The sequence below is a fragment of the Styela clava genome, chromosome 10 (genome assembly GCF_964204865.1).
Source record: "Styela clava chromosome 10, kaStyClav1.hap1.2, whole genome shotgun sequence".
NCBI lineage: Eukaryota > Metazoa > Chordata > Ascidiacea > Stolidobranchia > Styelidae > Styela > Styela clava.
Genome location: NC_135259.1, coordinates 17,058,881 through 17,082,928, shown reverse-complemented (window position 1 = coordinate 17,082,928; position 24,048 = coordinate 17,058,881). Strand labels below are relative to the sequence as shown.

Genomic DNA, 24,048 nt, shown 5'->3' with positions numbered 1-24,048 from the left:
AATAGATGAATTGACAGTAAATAAATTAATCTATCTATAGAATGCTGAATAAAGATTCTCCCCAAGAATCAAGAAAATATCTGCACTCTAAGCTACAGGAGAACATTGAAACGTTTGCTAATGCTATGGGCAGAAACATGGATGATGCAATAATGATTATACACAGCTGCTTCAAAAGCATTTTAAACACGAAGTTAGAAGTGAGTTGTGGTCTTGAATGTAACTGTTTTAAGTGAAAAAAAATATTACGAATATTTTTGTTCATCATAATCAGCATTCCAGTTTTAAAAGATAAGGTAAATGAACCGATACTAACACTTTTTTATTTGAATATTCAGGACGAAAATGAGCCTGATTGGAATTCAATGAATAGCAGATGTGATTGGGAAGCACAATTTAGAGAAAAATATTTGCTTCCTGTTTTTCAAAACGTTGATGCAGCGATAGCAGAAGCTCAACAAAACATCAATGCTGTAGAAAAGCTTGAAAACATGCTACTATACAGGTTGATAAGTTATATATCAGGGGTGGGCAAAGTTTTCGAACCAGGGCCAACAATTTTGACACATAAACTGGCGGGCCATGTAAGTGTGACTTAAAAAGTAACAGTTTATGACCAATATTTACAGTATTACAAAGTAAAGATGAGAAACAGTATGCTTCGGGCCCAAACAAAATTTAATCGCAATCTCAACAAATTCCCTGAGCTATTTTTAACTAAAATATTAAAATTCGATTTCGGTTTGGTTGTGTCAGCATCAGACGGTCCAGATTAAATTACTCAATGGGGCGGATTTGGCCCGCGGGCCGTACTTCGCCCATTTCTGCTATTTTTTCTCAAAGTAATAAGACATGACGTTTTATATGTGAATATACTTTATTTTTCAGAATTGTTAATGAAGTAGCTACCGAGGAACAACCAGACCAGCTTGTATGGTACCATCCATTATTTTGGAAAACAATAAAGCATCCTAATGCTTCACATTTACTTCAATATGTAAGAGACTCTGCATCAACTGGTATGTGAATATTTATATATTCCGAATATTAGTAAAAGTTCATTAATAAAAATGGAATGATAGTAGTTGTCATTTGGTCGGTGAAATTCAACAAATATTTCATATAATTATGTCTACATCGAACTATAAATGAAATATAGGATGAAACATGTAGTAGGATATAGTTCATATCAAAAACGTATTTTTAATTTATTAAAACACTCATAGGTCGTGTTCTGAAGATAATACTTGAGTCTCCGGACTTGCATTTATTACAACACATGGAGAATGTTTTGACACTTCAAAAAATGTTCATCAACAGGTAATTTTTCTAACTTATGATATACCTTTTTGTGGTTATTGTCTTATATTTTGAAGTGAAGAATGAAGTATTGTGTGAATTCATTACAAGTAAGGTTAATAGTTAACATTTTTCTATTAAGGTATCAAAACCAAATAGACATGAAGCAAGCTGAAGAAATAACTTTAATTCATTTTATGGATGAACAATCAGATTACAGACAACGGGTTCAGATTGAAAATGATATTGGAGATTATATTAAGTTTTGGAATTCAGTAAGATTTTTTGTTTTGATAAATTTGCAAAGCCACTCTGGGTGAAATGCTCAATCTGTTTCATACTGTTAGAAATAATATCGCAAGCTAAAGGATGGAGTCAAAGTCATAATTTGTTTGTATTCCTATTGTAGACCTATTTGGAATTTCCAAAGCCAGCTACGAAACTATCCCAAAAGTTATTTTAATTCAATAAACAGATATACGGAATGTTTCGTCAACATCCTGACAAGCAAATAAAGGAATATTTGAAAGACATAGATGTATTTAGTCCTATTTCAATGGCCTTACCCAGTTCTCGTGGACGTGGAAAATGTGCAAAACTATTGGCAGAATATCTCATCGATATCCACAACAATTTCTTGGAGAAGTGTAGCAGTGCTCTGAAGATCACTAATGGGTATGTTGCAATATCTATATATACTGGAAATCTTTGGAATTCATTCTAAACTAATAGTTCATAAACGGACTTTTTGCTATGGCCAGTAAGATTAACACACATTAGCTACATACTGTTATGTAATATTGTAGTAGAGATCGTAGTCAAATTATCAACTATTTGAATATAATTCACTCACATTTTCAATATTACTTAAAGCCATACTGTGGAAGTAGCGAGACTTGGGTCGAACTTTATACGCATTGACAAACAGAATGATCTTCTCCCACTTATTCGCATGCATACTTCCTACACTATCACAGAAGATGAACTGGGAAATCATCACCAGATTAGCTACAACATTGATGCTCTTGAGAAGCAGGTGAACTTTATACCATTTGAGGTTCATCGGTTTTAGTATTACTACATGCTTTTTTTTGATTTTTATAACAGCAAATCTAAGATTAACTAGTCATACCAGACATTCAACCAGAAAGCCTAGATTGAAAGGCACTAAATTGATCATATTGGTCTTTCGTCGCATTCAAATTGAAACTCACTTAAAGTCTATATGATTCACAAAGGCTATCATTATTATTTATCGATATCAATCGGTAAGTATGTTGATAGGTTTTTGTCAGTTTGTCTGTTAGACACTTTCGTATTTTACGCGTAATCTCACGAAAGCGAGGTTTAATCTGTTTCATTTTGCATGTGCATTCATCATATCTCGGTCCAAAAGTCTATAAATTTCAGATAAATTATGTCGTATAATTAGCGATTTATTAATTAATTAGTGATGGGACACGCGGTGTCGCTATTGATGCAGAGCGAAGGATACGAAGGCCAGTTCGATAAGTCGGCGGTCTCCGATTGCTATCTAGTAATATAATCTTATGGATATTCGTATAAAAGCTTTGTAAAAAGATTTAGCCAATTTAAGTTATATTGTCTATGTTGCCCCTGTCTCCGGCTTCTTCAAAGGCAGAAGCCATAAATAAGGATACATAATCAATTGTAGTTTGTTATGCTGCTAATTAAAATGTACTTCAAATAGGAGTGAAAAATACTAAATGATTATTGAGTAAAGACTCCATCCACAGATACATTGATAGACTGTCCATGCTCATTTGTATTTTATTATTGTAACAGTAATACAAGCTCATTGAAACATTACCAATGGGTGTTTTAAGCATTTAATTAAAAGATAATTCGAATGAAGACCCTAACTATGTAATAGCAAATAGAACAATAAAGATCAAACAGGGTAATTCTTATTAGTATGTGCAATCCAACAGAATAATTTAAGAAAACGAAAAAACGATGCTCAAATATATTGACATGGAGTAGTACGCATATACAGTATTTTACATTAGCGTACCGATACCCGCAATGTTCATGACTTCGCTTAGCCACAATTTCGCTGAAGCGAAGGCGAAATCGCCACAAGGAGCGCTATTTGTAGTTTTGATGATGTCATCGCACGCAAAAAACAAATCTCTTGGAGTTCACCAAATATTTTTGAAATAAATAAAAGTAATAGCCTTCCTAAGAACAACAACATAACAAACAAAACGATCCATATGTCCACTCTGTGTCCAAAAACTTAATATTTAGTAATTTACACAGAGGTAAAGGGGACTAATCTCTGCGCAGGGTTACTTGCACTTACTTAAAAATAAAGGAGGCTCATCTCTGAGCAAAGTTATGCACACTCACTCAAAAGTATATGACACTCATCTCTGAGCAAAAGTATAGAACACTGGGTGAATCTAATGCTGCTGATCAATTTATTTTTATTCATTCATAAATTTTGTGCAAGTGGATTTCACAGAAAAAATTGTAGATAATTGAATTAGTTTCAAACATATTCAGTATGCAAACTTGTTGGGTATTATGTCTGTTATGAGTCCATTATTCTATCTACCGTAATTAATGAAGGTACTGAATATGTAGTTTAATATTAAGTAAACTAGGCATACCTCATAACAATTTGCATGTTTACATAATCTTTTTCAGGTCAGAGAGAAGTATGTCACATACCAGCCACGTATCAACAAAAAGGTACTTTATGAGGAATTTTTGGTTTCTTTAACGATTTTCATTTCTGATAGTTCTCATAAATTTGTTGTATAATATTACTTTAACAATAAAACCCTTGTTACAGTATTTGTAAGAACCAGTGCGCATTAGGTTAAAGCTTGATTATTAATAAATCCATAAAAGAATTATGCGAAACATTTTTCTTTGCAGTCACTGCCTTGCATGAAATACCCACAAGATGTTGGTGTCGGAAGTGATTGGGACAACGTTCTCGAAAATATTCCCCAGGTATAATTGTATCTATTTTTTGTAGTACAAAAAAGTTCGCGCCATGGTTCTATCTGATATTTCAACTTATTACATATAAATTAACACTCGGTCATAGAATTGATGATCTGTGTAAGCTTAGACTAAGATATTTCAGAATAATCCCATGATTAATATACATATAGCAATCTAGCATCTGACAATGAGTATTACATGAGGTGTCAAACCTTGATTAGTAAAGTGAGATGACATCCGAATTTTTTTAAAACAGTAAGATGTCTTTTTGATTATAAGAACTATAGCCAACTATATTCAATTATAACTAACGAGGCCTAATGACTAATACATTAGATAGCTAATTAAACACAATCCACTCATTCGAACAAGCATAAAATGCCAAATAGTGGGAGAGTTATGGTAGACACAAACTGATGTGTTTGAGAAAGGACATCATGGCAAATTCTTGACCACTCAAGCATAACAAGTATTGACCTTTATGAGTCAAGTCAATCTAAAATATTTGGCTCAGTATATCAGCATGCCTTGTCGTTCGAAACGAAAGTTTTATAATTTAACATGACAGTTTTTTGATATTTACTAGAGAACAAGTACTGATAAAACATAGCCTTGACCAGGCTTTTAAAATTATTTGAAATCCAGGCTGCCAATCGATCTCTTAGCCACGATTGACATATAAAATTATATTTACACCCTCACTAATGAAATTGTGCGCAGTGGCTAAAGCGTTGGAATTAAATGTGACTGCATTGCAGGTTACACACCTCGGGAAAATCCCATGCCCAACTCTTCACGGACGGTTTAATAAATTGGGTGGGCAATGTCGGATTGAAAAGATTTAATTTAAATTCTTCCAAAAAGTGACGCACATTAAATATCAGTGGCCGATTGTATATGGCCGTGATTGGGGTTATAGACGTGAAAAAGTGTCATGTGTAAAATACAGGCATGCTGCATAAATCAATCCCGCATAACAGCTATACAATTAAAGTATAAATACCTTTCTACCTCCATTATTCATTTTTTGTATACAGGATCCATTGTCGGCTAAGTTATCTCAGGAAGTCGATGACTTGGTCACAAATCAAGATGTCACACCTGCTGATGTATGTGAAGGTGTTAGAACTTTGACCCATGCTATAAGTTTTCTAGCAAAGGTTAGTAGGAAGTTCTTTCTCATTGTAAACTAAAAGAGCAATTTTTTAGGAATCAATATTTCCTTTTAAAGATAAAAGTTGACAGAACCAAGACACTACAAAAATATATGGAGGAAAATTTGCTCTTGTCCCCGAATCATATGGCAATGATACCAAAGTCTGCACTCACATGCCACACTCTAGCCCTTTATCAACGACTGATGTGGCATAAAGCTGTAAACTTCGTTCAACAAGGGCTGGATCCGTATAAAGAGGCTTTGTATGAAGGTAGTTGTTTCCAATTACTACATAAAATCTAGTTGAATTAAGAATAAACTCAGTAATACACCACTGTATTAAGCACAAATTTTGTCTACTTTTATAGATCAAGATAATGCAATTTATATCTTTACAAACAAATCTAACTTTTTCTGAAAAGCCCTTAGTTTGACTGATGCGAACATGAATTTGAACAAAATCTGATTCAGGCTCCAGTTCCTGCTTACTGCAACTACAAGCAGAACAAGAATTCTGACTTGAATCTGACAGTTTATAAGTCAGTTACCCGCAACTACCATGGGATAATAACATGTAGGGCTGCCAAGTACAAAAACTCCAGCTCCAGTAATTATATGTATAAATTTTTAATGTGATGTTTTTGATAACATTTTATTACCACTACGCAACGTTACATCTTCCTCTATCACCAAGACCATGCATCTGAAACAAACAATTGATAAACTATCCTTGTGCTGACATGGGCTGGAGATGGTTTCCCATCACCTTTTTTTTCCCATCCAAAGAAGAAACTGATTATCCTTAAATCATATTGTATTAGCTAATGTCACTAAAATGTTTTCTGGATCAAATTTGCTTGACACCGGGCACTATCCATTACAACAAGAATACTGGCTGTAAAACACGAGTCATACATTTAGTTCATTATATCTACTTACAAGCTAAATTAACATATTCAAGCATAAAAACTTTGCATTTCAGTTACCCAAGAGGAAATTGAAGATGAGGATGTTCTACGAAGACTGAAAGATGCATTCGATCACACTGACATGAATTTATTTCAACAGCGAGTTAATGAAATGTTAATAAAAGTTCCCGACTTCACTCCAACCTGGAGGTAAGTATGAAATCATAACCAGTGACATGAATTAGAATTTGGTTATTCATATATGTGTCAGAGCTGGAGTCATATTTTCAAACTAACTGAATTCAAGGTTGATATTTTGCAATCTTCAAAATCGTAATTTTAGACTTCAAATGGTGATGATTAGAGTCAAAGTTCTAAACCCGACTAAAAAATCATTCTGTTGATTAGACATTTTCAATAGATACTCACAGAAGTTATGCTCAAGTTTTTGGTATTTTTCTGAGAGGGAAACAGGTTTCAAAGTCAGATCTTATTTCAAATCAGAATGCGAAGCCACAGTCGCGTCAAAATTTTCGTAACCCCGAGTTTTTCGATAAATACATTGACTTGAAAAATAAAGTTTAAATTATTATCGACTCCAAAATACCGATCGTTAATAATATTTCAAGACTCGTATTCATAAATGTCAAGACCAGACTAATTCCCAAACAATAGTAACTTTCATAATTTATATTCCAAAAGTTCATTCACACTGTATTTGTATTTTCAATTTCATCATATAGAGCAGTGGTTCCCAACATTTTATGGCTCGTGGTGGCCCCCTTTCGGCGGATTGTTGCACTCTTGCCCAAAGCCCCCACCCCCCCTGACGTGTTGAATTGTATTGTATTATTTTCACGACCTTTATGGAATGCAAAAACAAAGTCCAGATTTTATACAATAAATGGGAATCTTGCGCTTGGGACTGTCTGACAAGGTTTCTTATATTAGGCACCGTCTTTGATATAGCCTGACAAATATCACTGTAAACATCAAGGCGGTTTCTAAATTTTGTTTCCGATCTTGACAAGTGTTGCTTTCTTGTCATATCTAACTCGCTTAGCAGCCAAGGAACCGATGTCAACGTCTTTCGCCTGGGGATGATTTTTGTCACAGTGGTTTGAAGTTTAGATGGACATAATGATTCATTGCTCATTACATACGAATAATGCAGGCATTGCGCACATTCTCTCTCATCTATATTTACTTTGGTAAAGCCAACGTAACTGTCGTTCCATTTTCGTATTCGGGCATTAGGAATTCATATATATAGGTTTTTGCGTCTATAATATGATAGTGAAGGTTATCTCGCAGTCTAGTGAAAACGCCGTCTGCAGTTTAGACGGCCTCCCAGTGAACTATTTTGATTTGTAGATTTTAAATTCTGTTATGATCAAACAAATTCACGCACAGGATACACCCTGTGACCACAAGTAACCTATCCAGCTAATGAAACTGCGGTGAACGCCTGAACGGAAAATTTTATTTTTAAAGGAACGTATGCAAATGAAGTCGCTTTATGATTAAATATTAGCCTTGTGTCATGGCCCCCGGTTGAGAACACATGATATAGAGCATTTTTGTGAAAAAAGTGTGAAGTTGCAAATTTGGTGAATTAATGCTCTGTCTGTTGCATTTTCGAGCTAATTCTAACAAAACTAAATCAGCACAAAAATATGCTAGGAATGCAATTAGATAACTATGGTATTCATGACATACAATAGCTTGCTGAAAAAATATTTGCTGTATAATAAATGTGGCTCGACTCTACTGATCTAGGATGCCAATATGATTCCATTTTGAACAATAAAATGATTGTTTTGTTTCACAGCTTGACAGAAAATGTATTTCCCTATCTGGATTTCATCGAGGAGAACACTCCAGATTGGTATGAGAGGATTCCAAATGAAATATGTTTCAAGCATATCTCTCATCTTTTTCGCCTTTCTGTAAAAGGAATTAAGCTTCCAGAGAATAATAATGGAACATAGCCAAAATATATATTGGCTTTGTTTTTCGAGTGATTTGTAAAAAATTCATGATGTTTCCAAAATAAAAATTAGTTTTTGGAACATTGATTGCCTACTGTAGTTTTTCCCGTATACTCTCTGAATATCTACATGCAAAATAATCTGTTTTAAATGATAATTATGTTAATTTGATTTATTTTAAAATCTTAAGTATCATTGAAGTTTTCTGTTTATATTACTCTTATAGCAATCACAAGATGCCCAAATCAACTAATTTAATTGAACTTTTTTCTATTGAAATATGTATGTAAAATATGCCATCCCGAAGCAAGAATATTATTATTCAAGTTTAAAGTAATACAAGAGTGAAGTTGATTGACTAGCAGAAATCGAATTATTTGGATATGGTCTTACACAAAATTCTAACAAATTCGCTTGTAAATTGTTTCCTTACAACTTGTACATAAACCAAGAAATCTGTGTCACTCTACATCACACAAGAGTGGTAAATGGACATTGAGTGTTAAAATTAGGGTTTAAAAGTTTGTATTCCAATATTAAAAGTGAATTCAGATTATATTTTTGTGAAAAATGTCTAAGCAACAAATTTTACCAAGAACAGAATATAATTGTCCCTGTCAAACCATTCTTGTGTGTGTTAGAGTTGTTTGAATTAATGATTTTTTGAGCATATCCTGAACGTTTTAGATGTAATCAAATATCTAATAAAGTAGTAGCCTAATAACAAATGTTTGAGTTTCCGTTTATCACCAGATGTTTGGCGGCCATACAGTTCAAAATTATAGTTTTTTTTTATGGCTGAGATGTGTTTTATGTTTTGATAAAATTTCATCATTCATTTACCAAGTTATACTAAAATTCTGAAACAAACTACGGCTTCAACAACATCAGCAGTATGTATTATATCAGATATTAACACCAAGCACAAGCATGAGCTCAACTTTTTTATCATTTAACCGGACTTACTTGATGCCCAGAATTTACTTACTAGAACGGCAGTGTTTAGAATCGAGAAATGCATAGAAATAAAACTACTGTCAAAAAACAAAGAATAAGGGGGGGGGGGGGGGGGATACTCACTCATTACCGATAAATTATCTAATGCTCCATTACAGTTGTTGAAAAATATTGTTCAAGCAAAAAGTTCAATTCCACCACCACCCGCTCATGGACAGCACAAAGATAATTTCGCAAAATTTAAAACAATGAATGAAACAGAGAAATTGTTTAGCAACAAACTGAAGAACAAAAAATCGGTCGGGTTTATATCTAATTCAACATTCTATAGATCTCAACTTATAGTAAAGGTAACTGAAGGAAAAAAACGTAATTACCTCAACAATGCACAACTTTCGGACTAATTTGCGATGTCTTCAAAATGTCCTATCCCACTTGTCCAACGTTTCCCACTTGTCTCAATTGCCGCCCCAATTGTTCCACGTGTCACATATATACTTAACTACAACTACAACCATAGATTACGCCGATCGAAAACCGCTATATCTTGCGCCTGTGCGCAAAATAACGTCTGCAAAAACTACCATAATCAATGAAAATGTTGAGGCGCAACTTTGCATACGTGATAGGTTGAAAAGCAATTTATGGTACAATTGGTTTAAGTACGTCAAACCAGAGCTTCCCTGCCAGTAGGTCGCGACCCAATGAATACATCAATCAAGAAATTTCAATCGCTCTGGCATACAACAAAAAACATAACAATAACAAATAAAATGCAGAGTTGCCTAGAAGACGCAAATATATATCATGTTAAAATCGTACGCGCTCGACCACATAAAAAGGTCTACATGTATATGTCTTCATCACGCTGTAAAAGGTAGGGATCGCACGAGTTTTTTTTAAATTTAAGCTGAAGGTTGTGGTGAAACTGATATTAAATGCCTCACCCCTCTCCCACCTCTTATAATCTAGTCACGCCTCGAAAACACCTATCTCGTTAGATGACCAGTCACCACAGCGGATATTACAAAATGATAAATACGATAACTATTTTAATATTAGAAATGCTTTTTCAATGCTTAAACGCAAAACAAGACAAAACCAATTCATATTCGATATACACAAACAATTTTATTGGCTCCAGCGCGTACATAGGCCCCGCGCTTAGGATTTGAGTACTCATTATAATTAAAACCACATATAAATCAACGTGGTCATTCTATACATGCAAGACTAAAGTAAAGTTACTTCAATTGCTATTTACTACTCAAGATGATCAAATGTAAACAAAAATTTATGTCCTATTATAAAATCTTAATTTACAGTCATTATTCTTATTTATCGAGACCGGGTCTAGCGCAATAATTCTTTCATACCGCATCACAATAGTTAATGGCGGTCTTGTTCGTGGCACTCAAAGTTATTATGGCCATCATAACGAAATTGGAATTCAACGAAGGTCAATCGCTTTGATAGAGCGCAACCCCAATAAAACATTCGAGAAGCCCGAATTTGTCTTCTATCGTCTGAATTGTATATAAACCATAAATATTTATACAAGACAAGCCGAATGCTGCTAAAACCAAATGATCTTCAGCGAGATATGGGTATTTTGCCCTAATTTTGAGCCACAGTTTGAACTTCCTTTAACAAATACAGCCAGGAACATTATTAGGAGAACATAAATATTTTAAACATACCTTTGTATAAATTCGTAGGTTCTTGCTGCCGATTTCGGGTATTTATGTTGAACACATAAAGGCAACAAAAACAATACACTAGTGCAGAAAATAGTCCTGAAACCTAGCGGCTATAAAGCCTTCCAGATACACCATCTGTACTTATCGGCCGGACCAGGAAGAGAATCTCCTGAAAGAAAATTTTATAGGATGAATTGTAATTGCTTGTTAAATCGCATACGTTTGCAATTCTGAAATCTACAGTTATGATGAAACGATTAAAGTTTCGGATTGTTTGTAAATTTTATTGGTGTAGTTTTGAGCATTTACCTGAAGACAGGGATAAAAATTTACTATTTTGAATGCACTCTAAAATAATATTTTTGGGTGCTCCCAAAGTATGCGAACCAAAATGGCGGACATCGGAACGTAACATGGGTAACAGGTTAGGGTTAGGCGATAATTTTTTTCCAATTCTCCTTATTTTAGTCCTATTACCAGTTCGAAGACTAGCCAAGACCCTAACCTAGTACACATATTACATTCCGATGTCCGCCATCTTGGTTCGCATACTTCGGGAACCCCTATTTTTGTTTATAGAATATACTCTAAATTAGGGAGGGCAGTCAACAAAAATGCCCAAGGAGTCTGTATATGAAGGATGAGTTAGAATTTGGTAATGCAGGAAATTCAAGGTAAACAGATACTTTTCCAATCAAAAGTTTAAAATATTGATTAGTACGAGTTTCGGATCGAATAAAAGGGGCTATCTTTTATGTCATAGTCAAGTTTATTTTTTTCATCCAGTGAAAAAAAAATTAACATGCAATGTTCGGACGAATAATATTGAATACATATTTCACTTGGGAAGGGAAGTCGCGGGGAACCGAAGCTGGTTATCAAGCAGCGACACCCAAGGTTCAAATATCTAAATAAACATTAGCATGTTTCAGCAACTTGATTGTTGATTCAGTTCAAAAACAAAATAGTAACTGGCCGACTAATACCATACGCGAATATCGACTGGTAACCAATCGGACGAGAAACCGTGTTTGCAGTATCAATCACGACTCTAGAGCAGTGATATCTGAATATATAAATAGTTGCAGTAAGGTATTGATGTATCCGTGATATTTTAAATATACCAGAGGTAAACTATGTATTCACTACTGCAGACCCACTACGCTCCATTATATTTAATTCAATCTGAGAGTACCGTCCGTGTAGGCGTACTACACTCGCCATTCAAACGTTGCTGAAATTCTCGTCGTCAGTTATCAGTAACCAAGTACCTAGCGTAGAACCGACTTGAATATTCTGCCTAGCCTAAACTTACCATAACCGACATTGCGCAAACCCTCGCAACCAGCAACAGAACGAACTGTCAACCATCCCGCCCAAATCCGCAGCAGACGACATCCCTTGCGAAGATGATTATTTTCGTATCATTTGAGTTTCATCCATGCCAAGTTTGGCGCCTGTGCCCCTGTTTTATTGCTTTAATATAAAACAGTGGTTCCCAAACTTTTAAAAAAATATTTCATGACGGACCCCTTGCAATTTTTTTTAATGATTCCCGGCCTTGTGCACCAAAACAAAACGTTAGAATAATCTAACGGTTAGATTATTAGAAGATCACAACAAAAAATCAATGCGCCGTATAGTGAAAAGCAATAAAACGAATAAATGCATATGATGAAGTTTAATGAGATGGGTGCACTTGTTTCGTGGTAAAACAGCATTTAAAAGCAATCTGGCATTCCTTCAACTGCATACTGTAACTTGCCCATAAACTAACAAACATGCAAAAAGGCATTGTCGGCTACACCTCTGCAGTTAGTTAACTTGTATTGGCAGCAATTGAACTCTCTCTGTGATATCACAGGCCCACAGCTTTGTGACATCACAATGGGGCTGCGTGATCAAAAAAGTAAGTGAAGAATCAGTGTCTCCAGCAGTGATTGCGAAGCAGCAAAAAGCGACAAATGTGTGTTTGCAAATTTGAGCACTTAATTTTTGTATTATCAAGCTATGAACCATATAACAACTTTCTTTCGTGGACCCGCCGAAAGTGCTTCACGGATCCCAAAAGGTACGCAGACCCCTCTTTGGGAACCACAGATCTATAACAACAGTCATTCGCTAGTAAGCCCGGCCTCCACCGCATATGAGGCAATACAAAATTTATAAAAAAAAAAATATGTAGGCCACAAATGAATATCAATTGAACACGTAAAAAAATATATAGACACGTCAAAAATAAAGAAGAAGAATCAATGTTAGATCAAAAAATTCACTGCACAAACAAGTTACCTAAACCAGTGTTGCCTAGTTTTAGATTGTTTTCGTATGATTTAGAATTAGATGTAAGAAATACCCATTTAGATGTTAGATTATTTTCTGGATTATTTTAGCATTCATTCAGATATATTTAGATTATTTGGACAAATCTTATTTTGCATTTGTTCTTTAGTGACAAAGAAGTGAAGTTCATTTCACTAGTACCTAACAGTACATAAAGATAGGTTTTGTGGATTTATTACAGAAAAGCTTTCCAGTCAAGTTTAATAGTGTTCAAAACAAGGAGAGAGGCTAGCTAAAATATTGTCAAGTATTGAATACTCTGAAAGTGGCGTGAACTGAATGCTGTTGTTATGCAGTTATGCGAAAATCTGAAATCAGGAAATATTGTTGTTCACTAATTTTACCCCTGTAAGTAGGGATGTGCAATATAGAATAATGTACTATTCTAGAATACTCAAATCGAATTCAGAATACCGAATCCTATTCTATTTTTATTGTTATTTAAATTTGGGAATTCCCCCACCATATTGATGTATTATAATTAAAAAAAATAAATTGATTGGATTTTATTTTCCACCAAACAGTCTGAACAGTGGAATATAAGAATTTTAACGAATGCATTTCGCCTTGAATTGTTCAAAATTTATGTGATCTATAAATACTTTGTTGAAACCAATCGCGTATTATACACTTTTTAGTACTGAAATCTAATTTTTCTGGTATTATCGTTATATAATAATGTTGCTTAATGTCCTTCGATAGTATATGGCCGAATAGAAGAACTGCCTCAACGTGTGACAACTTTTTTTTAATTTATCGTCAACAATACCGCCCGACACTCGACCAAACGTGTGTCGAGCTTGAACCATAGGAATGGATTCATTGAATTTTTGTTTTACGATATAATTTTATATTTTCGGAAATAGTGTGTCCTAAAAAATAGAAATTCTTCTAAATAAATTGCAAATATTATTTTAACATCTGACGTCTGGTACACATCATTTTCCGGGAGAACTCGGAAGGCCGCGAAATATCATTTAATTTGAAAAAAAATAAAGAATGTTTTAAGTATTCAATGTTCTACTTAGGGTTTTGTTTTTTATCAATTCTAAATAAAACATCGTGTTTTAAAACAAGGGCTTGTTTTAAATCAAATTTTTTCTGTATTTTTTATTGAAATACCCCTTGCATCGCCGCGAAACTACGCCAAAACGTTGCATTCGGGCAGCTGTACATGCAGCCGGAATTCTAATTTTAAAAATATAAGTGAAAATTCCCATTTTGACTTTTACTTTTATTGCGTACATTTATGGCGGCTTTCGTATCTCCACAAAAGTCATTAGATTTTAACCTGGATGTTTATCCAAGATATCAAAGAGACGTTTTAAGTAAGAAAAATCATAAAAATTAGCTTACATGCCTACTATAAAATCAATTAATTCGCTATTTGATTAAGATCTACAGGTTTAAACCCTAAAATAGTCTAACTCAAATATAATCGCTGCAATTTGAAGATCCTATCAGCAATATGTCAGATACGTCAAACAACAACACCAACAATGCTTTTTTCAACAACACTGAAAAGCCGAAGCCCAAACCACGTCTCACCAGAAACCTACCAGATCCTGGCCTCTCTCCAATAGGTCCTACTATACACCAACTTGATAGACCTACTGACTTATACCTAAATCTACAAGAAGCAATACAGAGGAATATAGAGATCCAACTTCCTACTCTTATTGCTAAATGCATTGAGGATAATTTCAATGCCGGTAACATCTCCTCAGAATACTTACCTATGAGCCCTGACCTCAAAGTATGCTTGGAAGAACAAATGCATTCTTTGAAGGAAATCAAACAAGACATCACCTCAATCAGGGAGTCTCAAAAATTTCAATCAGATAAGTATGACGAGATAACTGCTAAACAGAAATTAATGGAAGACAACCTCAAAAAGTGCAATAAAAGAATTCGTGAACTCGAAGACCTAGTTTACGATCTTGAGGACAAACTGTTCTATACTACCGAAAAAGTTGAAGAACAAGAAAGGCGCTCTAGATTGGACAACCTAGAGTTCCATGGTCTTGCCCCTGTAGTTAATGAAGACACCGACAAACTGGTGATGGAGGTGGGCAAAATGATTCAGGTTGACATCAAACCCTGCGACATCTCCATTACTCATCGATCTCCAACGCATAACCCAAAAATCATCAACCCGTTATTGCCAAATTCACAAACAGAAAGATCCGAAATAAAATTATCAAAAACCGTCACCTTATAAGATCTGCTGCGAAATCAACATCTCCATCAAACTTATCCAAAGCTTTCATTGTCGAGAACTTAACAGACAAAAATAAAAACTTATTCTACCAAGCGAAAGTCCTAAAAAATCGTTGCGGATACGCTTTTCTTTGGACATCCAATGGAAGAGTTTTGGTGAAAAAAAAACAAAGAAACTAATACCTCATCAATAAATAATGAAGAAGATCAGATAAGTGCTAATATTTCATTAAAATCCTTTCATAATGTCTATTTGCCAAATCTTGTCAGATTTGAGAAACTTTCCAATTGTTTCAACTGCAACTCTTGTATGTTTCATACCCCTATAATAAATGGCCATTTATATGTAGTCATATTCAATCCTCCCATTCAATAATTTAACTAACTATCCCCCCAACTCAAATTGGGAATCAACAAGTCTTTATTCCTGCGACGATTCAATTCAAAGTCAATACCTTGAAATAAGTCAGATCAATGAGGCTTCTTCCAGGTTCTTACCATCCGACCTTATTCTAAAACATCTTAACATCAGATCACTTGCTAAATATGTTGATAACTTAATAGAATTAACTTCAAATTTTCATATTCTCCCTCATGTGATTGCTCTTAGTGAGACCCGGATCAATAATATGACCATGCCTTTTAATGTGGACATCCCAGGGTACACCTTTTATCATGTTCCCTCTCCAACTCAGGCGGGTGGTGTGGGTTTGTACATTAAAGATAATTTAGATTGCCAATTAGTCGAAGATTTTAATTTAACATTTCCTAACTGTGAGGATATATGGATCGAGCTCAAGTTCTCCCAACCCAGCTTGAATTTTCAGAGCCTCATTATTGGTGTTATCTACAACCACCCAAAAAGCAATTTACCATCTTTTACCCTAGCAATGGCTCGCCTATTCGAAATACTGGCTATGACTAAAAAAAAATTCATGATACTGGGTGATTTTAACATTAACCTACTCGACACGTATAATAATTCCATTGCCATGTATTTGGACATGCTCATGTCTTACTATGTTTTCCCAGTGATAACGAAACCCACTAGACTCACCTCAACTTCTCACATCCTTATAGATCATATCTATACGAACACATTTAACCAATGTTCTTCATCATTTATTTTGCTCAGTGACATGACTGATCACTTTCCTATAGCATGCACAATCTCGGGTGTTAATGTTGGCTTAAAGACCAATACTCGCATGAAGCGCGATATGTCTAAATTTTGTATCGATTCCTTTAGGTCCGATGTTGAGTTGATGTGTAACAACTATACGGGTGCTACCTTTTGCAAAGAAAATTTCAATACCTGTTCGATACCTTCCTTGGTCACTTGAAATGGTTAATTAACAAACATGCCCCCTTACGACCCTTATCTCGAAAAAAAAAAAACTTTACTCCAAACCTTGGATCACTAAGGGAATTCGCAAGTCTATCAAACACAAAAATAATATGTACAAAAACAAGTTCTTGAGGGGTAGTCCATCCCAGCGTGATCACTTCAAAAAGTATAGAAATTTGTTGGTTCATTTGCAGAGGAAATCTAAAGAATTATTTTATCGTAATGTCCTCGAGAACAACCGAGGTGATGTTAAACGTACATGGAAAACGATCAATGACATTATTAAAATTAAGTGCAGAGATAACATCTCCGTCTCAGAATTAAAGCTTGAAAATGGAACCACAGTGACAGACCCTGTCCTGGTTGCCAATGAATTTAATAAGTTTTTCTCCACAGTAGGGAAGAAACTTGCAGATAATCTCCCTGATAGCCCAGTGTCTTTTGCCGGCTTCTTAGGTACTCCATTGCGAAATTCTTTTTTTCTTGAGCTTACATCACCTGCCGAGATCTTGCAGATTATATTGAACCTAAAAAAAGGGAAAGCTGTTGGGCCTGATGGTATTCCTTCCCACTTTCTTAAGTCAGCTGCTGATATCATTTCGCCAGCGCTATGTAATTTTTTCAATTCGTCTTTTAGATTAGGTACTTTCCCTTCTTCACTTAAGATCGCACGAGTAGTACCAGTTTATAAGAATGGTAAAAATAATGATCCCTCAAATTACAGACCAATTTCAATCTTACCCTCCATTGGCATCATCCTAGAAAAATTATTACATAAAAGAATGCTCAATTTTTGTACAAAATTCAACTTAATCAATAAATGTCAGTTCGGATTTCTATCCGATCATTCCACAAACCATGCTATTCTAGATTTAATTTCCTATATATATGATAAACTCGACAAAGGTGAATTTGTTTGCTGTATTTTCTTAGACCTTAAAAAAGCCTTCGACACTGTCAATCATACTATTCTCTCACACAAACTGAGACATTATGGTTTTCGAGGTGCTACAGGCAACTTATTTTGTGATTACCTGTCCGGTCGACAACAATTTGTCGAGGTGGATTCCAATAGGTCTCCCATGCTCCCTATTCACTGTGGAATTCCTCAAGGTTCTGTATTGGGACCGCTTGCTTTCTTCGTCGCAATAAATGATCTGTCGTCCTGCTCCAATTTCTTAACCAAACTTTTCGCTGACGATGCCTGTTTGCTTTACAGCTCAAAAGATTTGAATACGCTCCAAGATAAAGTGAACTCTGAAATTAATAAAATACATGATTGGATGACCTGTAACAAATTTACAGTGAATGTTGACAAATCAAAAGTGATGTTATTCAGCCCGAAAACTCGCACTAGACACGCAAATATCTCAATCAGAATTAAAGGAATCTCGCTCGAAATTGTCAACTCTTACAAATATTTAGGGCTCATTATTGACAACAAATTAAAGTGGAACACCCACACTGTTGAAATACATAGGAAACTTTCAAGATCAGTAGGTATTCTAGGAAAGCTCAGGCATTATATACATGACGCAACCCTTCGAACCGTATACTTTGCCCTTTTCCAACCATATATACAATATGCTGTAGCTGCTTGGGGGGCTGCCTCTGCCTCCCAAACAAATTTGCATAAATTAAAAGTTCTTCAAAATAGAGCTGTTAGAACTCTCGCTAGAGCTCCTTTTCGTTCCAACCTAAACATTCTATACCATAAGACCAGGGTGCTAAAATTGTCAGACATCTACAAATTAGAGGTCTCCAAGATTATGCACCAATACCACAACAATAATCTACCCGCAGCTTTTGACAATTATTTTCTAAGTCTTAGTAATGTACATGAGCACAATACCCGCTCCTCGACTAAGTCTAATCTTTTTGTACCACGTTTTTCCCTAGGCTTAACACAAAATTCCCTAAAATACAAAGGTGTACTAATTTGGAACAGTATTCCCCTCAGTCTACGTGACTCCACTTATGACATCTTTAAATTTAAAAAAGTCATGCTCTCTTCTTACCTGTCACCTGCCAGCACCTAGAGTTGATGTGCTGTCAGCTTTCCTCTTTGTCATTGCCAGGATTGCTTGATCTGATCCACAGCCTCTCGAATTGATTGACTTGATACTTTTAATAATCAATTTTCTGCACTGTGGAAGAAACAATCATGTTTGTTTTTATTAGATTCTTGTTATTACTTCATATATTCCACAGTGGAATAAATTTTCATGCTTATTTTTCTATGTTACACTTTTGTCGTACTTTATATATTGCCAGTGGAATGAACTCTTTTGTTGTTGCCTACTTTATATGCTGCACAGTGAAATAAATTTTCATGCTTATTCTTGTTGAATTTGTTCTGCACCATTGATACTGCACAGTGGAATGGATATCCATGGTTATTTCTGTCTATTTCTTAATTTACTTCATATATTGCACAGTGAAATGAATCTCCATGCTTACTTTTTTTGAATTCTTTAAGGACTGTTTAATATTATGCAGAGAAATGAATAGTCATGTCTTATATTTATTATACTTTTTATTTTGCACATGAGTTTGTTTCTATTCTTCTTGTAATCCACAGATATCTGTGGAAGTGCAGTCACACTCGAGGGTTCATGTTTTGAATTAACCAATATCTTTTTTTGCATTTGTTACCTGCAGTCAAACATAAGTGCTCTCACTTTTGTTGAAATTATACCACAATAGCCATGTGGTACATGATCTAAAATTATAAGTTATATTTCAGATCTCTTATTGCATTGTAATTGCCTTCAGTAGCCTATTTTAATAATATCTGTGCAGTCTGTTTGTGGATTTCTGCTAGATCTAACTTATGTTTGGTTCAACGATAATCTAGTATTCACCAGAATTTTGTTTACCTTTTTAAGTTGATCTCTTTTTCTGTTCATGTATGAATTTGCCACCAGCACCCAGTCATCAGGCCACTGTAGAATTCCATGAGTACCGTATAGATTTAAAAACCCCTTTCGGAACCTGATCCCAATAATATTGTTTGTTATTAATGTCTTCCGAATGAGGTACTGCCCCAAAAACAATGGCCCTTACTGCAGCTGACAAGCGAGGTTTCTTAGTCCGTTTATCCATAGTTACCTCATAATGCTATGGTTTATCACTTTGATATCTAATAAAACGCGGTTGACATGGTTACCCCGCCTGTTGTGACTGGAGTCGCTTGCTTCCTTCGTTATGAACGATACTCGGATATATATTCTATTTCCGTATTCTCTTAGTATTTAATGTTCGTCTTTTTATTCCTTTATAAAATTTGATGTTCGACTTCCTTGTAGGTGACGCTGCTCGATAACCATTACTGGTTTATCGCGTCTTCCTTCACACTAAAATGCATTTTTTTCTTTTTTTACTTAATCCTATTCGTATTATGTGTATTTTCGGCATGTGTAAAAATAAACTACTGATACTGAATTAGATAAATGGCAGCCTTCGGCAAAACGAGTGGGTTGAGATAATGAAGAATATGCTTACATCGACGGCGAATGAGACACGCTAGCTTGGCCTATGTTAATTGAAAGAGTCCTCTGATGCAAAGACGCCTCAACTAATCTGTTATGACGCCACGATGTGGAGGCAAACAGGCAAAAAAAAAACTTGATTTAAAACAATTGTTTTAAAACAATTCTTTTTGAACAAATCCCTAGTTCTACTTACTTACAGGATCTTCAATAAATCTTGTATCTTTGCAATATTCAATATTAGTCTGTTTGATATTCGGAGATTGTAGAGAGAAAAAAATTACATTCATAAATATTGTGTACATGTTTAAGTTGTTAACTGACGTTCAAGGCACTTACCAACAGCAGCAAAAAGTTGGCAAGAATTTAATTGAAATACATACACACAGGTCAGGAGGCAACAAGCTTCCAATTCTTCTCATGATAAATACTTACAGTTACACTACTTATACAGTACTTATGGATATACAGTTACACTACTTATGGATATAAGTCATTATTATTCTTTATGGCAAAATTTTCGTTTTTTCTTTATTGAACATGTAACTTTCGTATATTTGGATAACTATTTTTTAAATTTAGATTATTTTAGATGTTTTTTGTTGAAATTCTAGATTATTTTACCGCTGAACAGTTGGCAACCCTGGCCTGAACTCACACGCACTCCACAGATGTCATTACCACGAAGACGTCTGGTATGGCCTTAGAGTACGGATGTTGATGAATGGTTTTTTCTGGAAAATCAAACAGTGGGTATACTAAGCAAGATCGCTGATCAGACTGGGCTTGCACCTAAGTTCTAATGAATCGCTATTGCAACCCTTGTCCCATTATTACATCGTTCTACTTGAGAACTCTCCGCCGTAACTTCTCATTCAATCAGATAAGTGAGGTTAGTTTTTACTTGTTTATTCACGGTATATTAGTTTTTTCTAATATGTAAAAACTTAGCTGGATCAATCGATTTCAATAAAGCATTCCTTCAATGCTTCAAACGCTCGCCAGTTTAGATATCTAATCAAAGACGGGATGCCGTTAGAGTCACAATACTTGTAGGACATTGATGGTTTTGCTTCAAAATAGGAAATAGGATCTTGTCGGCGATTTATCACTGGTATCCGCACAATTTTTGTAACACCACTATATTCACTAAATGACGCCGGACCTATGCCGGAAATGTTGATGGTGGTATTCTGTCAGAGTTTCAAGCTCCATACGCCAAGTACTCGCATAACTGAAATCCGATTTATAGTACTTCTACATCTGTTAATGTATTAAACCCAACATATGATAATGTCGCCCAAACAGTTATATTTATTTACGGTTCCTTTCGGGGGCACTGGCGTTTTATTTTTTTAAATACTGGTACAGTATCATTACAGTTGTGCATTCTACTGGCAAAATGAAAGTCTACCGGTACTAATTAATCCGCCTAAATATATTTGAATCTTTACTGTATGCTGTTGATTATTCCATTTTTATACAAGTTGGTATGAATGGGGAAATTTTATTTTTACAACATTAAACGGATGAAGTGGAAAACGACATACTTCGCGAGGTAATTTCTATATTTTGTGCACAAGGCAACACAACTGGAGCAGTCTGATGGATAAGTCTGATATTGCAATTCTGTTAATTCAATATGGCAAATGAATCAAGTTTTGTTGAATGCAAATTTCTGATCTAAATGAATTGCTGTGCAGATCGGGTTAGGTAATATTTCAATGGGGATATTAGTATTCAAACCTAAAAATACAGTTTACGTATTTTGTGGAAGTATGACATCAACATTTACCTATAATATTTATTGTACAAATTAGAGCTTCGACACACTCCAAGCAGCCGTTGCCTACAAAGCATTTTAGAATGTCTCAGTATACGATTACGATGTTGTTCATTGATGGTTTTTCGAATAAAATTAAACGGAGGGTTGACCAAACAGGATGTCCGATTTTTTCATTTACAGAACAGGATGACGGAATCATTATCTTATATAAAATTTCTTCCCATGAAGAAAATAGTTATCATGTAACTGATGTAAGATTTCATATTTGGATTTATCTTCAGATGACACCGGCTGTTTTTATTGACATAAAATTTAAAAAAATCGACTGTGCCCAATGCTCACGGCACATCTGAGAATGCGGTTTGTTTCCATAGCAACGCACTAGTCACTGAAGACTGATACGTTCATATGAGATGGGCATGTCAAGAATACTGTGTCATGAATATTGAGTATCTCAAATACTGCTTTCAATATCTCATGAAATCGAACTCGGACGAAAATAGATGTTGCGGAATAATTGACAAGTTGCACTTTGTATACGACAATATGAATGGTACTGTATGTGATAAATTGGATTTCAGTATTTTGCAACTTATATCCAAGTTTGAATGCTAAAATTTATCAGTAGGAATGATAGAATAGATGCGCAAGTTTATGGTTACCGAATGCATTGGCTGAGTTTGTGGTATAACCGCCTTTTGTGGATATTTTACGTTTGTAGTGTTTGTGTTCGCCAGACACAACATAATTATTACAAATCAACTTCCTTTGAAATAAACTGAATGATTGACTAGGGCGTTGGCAGCTTCCAAAATTTAGTTAGTGCCACGACAAGAACTAGGATGAATATCTGCTGTAAATTTAAATGTCTAATGTCTGTTTTATAACTTTCGTTGTGGATCATCTAGCCTGACGCTTCAAAAGTATTTGGACATCGTCCCAAAGGTAGTATTGTTTTTGTAGTGGTTTGAAAAAGTGGTGTCTTTTGATTCCGATTTTTACTAAATCTTCTTCAGCTTTGTGTGCGTTTCTCTATATCAGAATGGAACATCTGTCGCCGCTGTGAAAAAATAAAGGTTAGTTTTAACTTTAGTGCTTCTTATGTTGCAAAAAGGTTCTCTGCGTAAACTACGGGTTTGTGACATTACCTTATACAGTAGCAGTTGTCTGTCGTGCGTTACCGAGTCGGGCTCCATTGTGGTTGACACTGGTAAAACAATCGAGATGAAATAAAGTTATGACCCAGTATTCCCCTTAACTCACTAATAACTCTTTAGTTAGGAACAGTTTAACTGACTAAATGATTTTACTTACATGCGTAAACAGAAGTGAACAATCGATTTTGAACGACATGATGTGATCAGTCTGGGCAGGCAAGGTAGGCGAAACGTGTATTTTACATATGCTTGAATATTCCCACATTCAGCAAATATTTTATTTGGTAGTAATTATCACTGATAACTTGAATATATACATATACTGTAACAAGTTCTTCTTTCAATATTTAATAATTGCAATGACCGACCTTTGTCGCGCCCACATAAGCGTAAGCCAGCAGCAGCTAGGTTTTGACCCACGAATAGCTTTCGACTTCTGTTCAAAAATTTGCAGGCAATTGTTTCTTATATCAGGTGTAAGCGTATCGCTCACCGTGTTAAGTGGTCTTTATCTCAGTGTATCATTTTCGTTAGACAAATTGCTGATGAGGAACAATTGTGAATTGTTTTGCTCAATTTGTGTTGCTTATACCGGTTTATCGAATCGGGCGTTAATTCTGTCTAAAGTATGTTCTAGTTTTTTTATTGAATTTGCTTTTAAATTGGACATAGACCAGTTGATCACTCGTATTGTAGATGCCTGGTTCTTCATG

At 35.0% G+C, this 24,048-nt stretch overlaps 1 protein-coding gene and 1 long non-coding RNA gene across 3 annotated transcripts in view; one reads left to right on the top strand and one right to left on the bottom strand.

Annotated features, from left to right (window-relative positions):
- LOC120337578 (E3 ubiquitin-protein ligase rnf213-alpha-like) overlaps positions 1 to 9,061 on the top strand; it is a 53,992-nt gene extending 44,931 nt beyond the window's left edge. Inside the window, exons 55-67 of the mRNA XM_078116843.1 lie at positions 41 to 200; positions 339 to 505; positions 889 to 1,019; positions 1,227 to 1,320; positions 1,442 to 1,574; positions 1,775 to 1,974; positions 2,173 to 2,335; positions 3,973 to 4,017; positions 4,207 to 4,284; positions 5,316 to 5,438; positions 5,510 to 5,705; positions 6,417 to 6,552; positions 8,174 to 9,061. Coding sequence (XP_077972969.1) covers positions 41 to 200; positions 339 to 505; positions 889 to 1,019; positions 1,227 to 1,320; positions 1,442 to 1,574; positions 1,775 to 1,974; positions 2,173 to 2,335; positions 3,973 to 4,017; positions 4,207 to 4,284; positions 5,316 to 5,438; positions 5,510 to 5,705; positions 6,417 to 6,552; positions 8,174 to 8,333 — 1,786 coding nt within the window. The 3' untranslated portion in view covers positions 8,334 to 9,061. The remainder of the gene's footprint in view (positions 1 to 40; positions 201 to 338; positions 506 to 888; positions 1,020 to 1,226; positions 1,321 to 1,441; positions 1,575 to 1,774; positions 1,975 to 2,172; positions 2,336 to 3,972; positions 4,018 to 4,206; positions 4,285 to 5,315; positions 5,439 to 5,509; positions 5,706 to 6,416; positions 6,553 to 8,173) is intronic.
- A 7,772-nt stretch (positions 9,062 to 16,833) lies between these two features.
- On the bottom strand, positions 16,834 to 20,103 carry LOC120341572 (uncharacterized). 2 transcript variants are annotated; one of them, XR_013478209.1, is made up of 4 exons: positions 19,781 to 20,103; positions 18,920 to 19,048; positions 17,936 to 18,158; positions 16,834 to 17,428 (listed from the first exon to the last, which is right to left on the bottom strand). It is a non-coding gene; the product is annotated as an uncharacterized LOC120341572 (long non-coding RNA). The 2 variants fall into 2 exon arrangements; XR_013478208.1 differs by having other exon boundaries at positions 17,936 to 19,048.
- Positions 20,104 to 24,048: the final 3,945 nt, after the last annotated feature.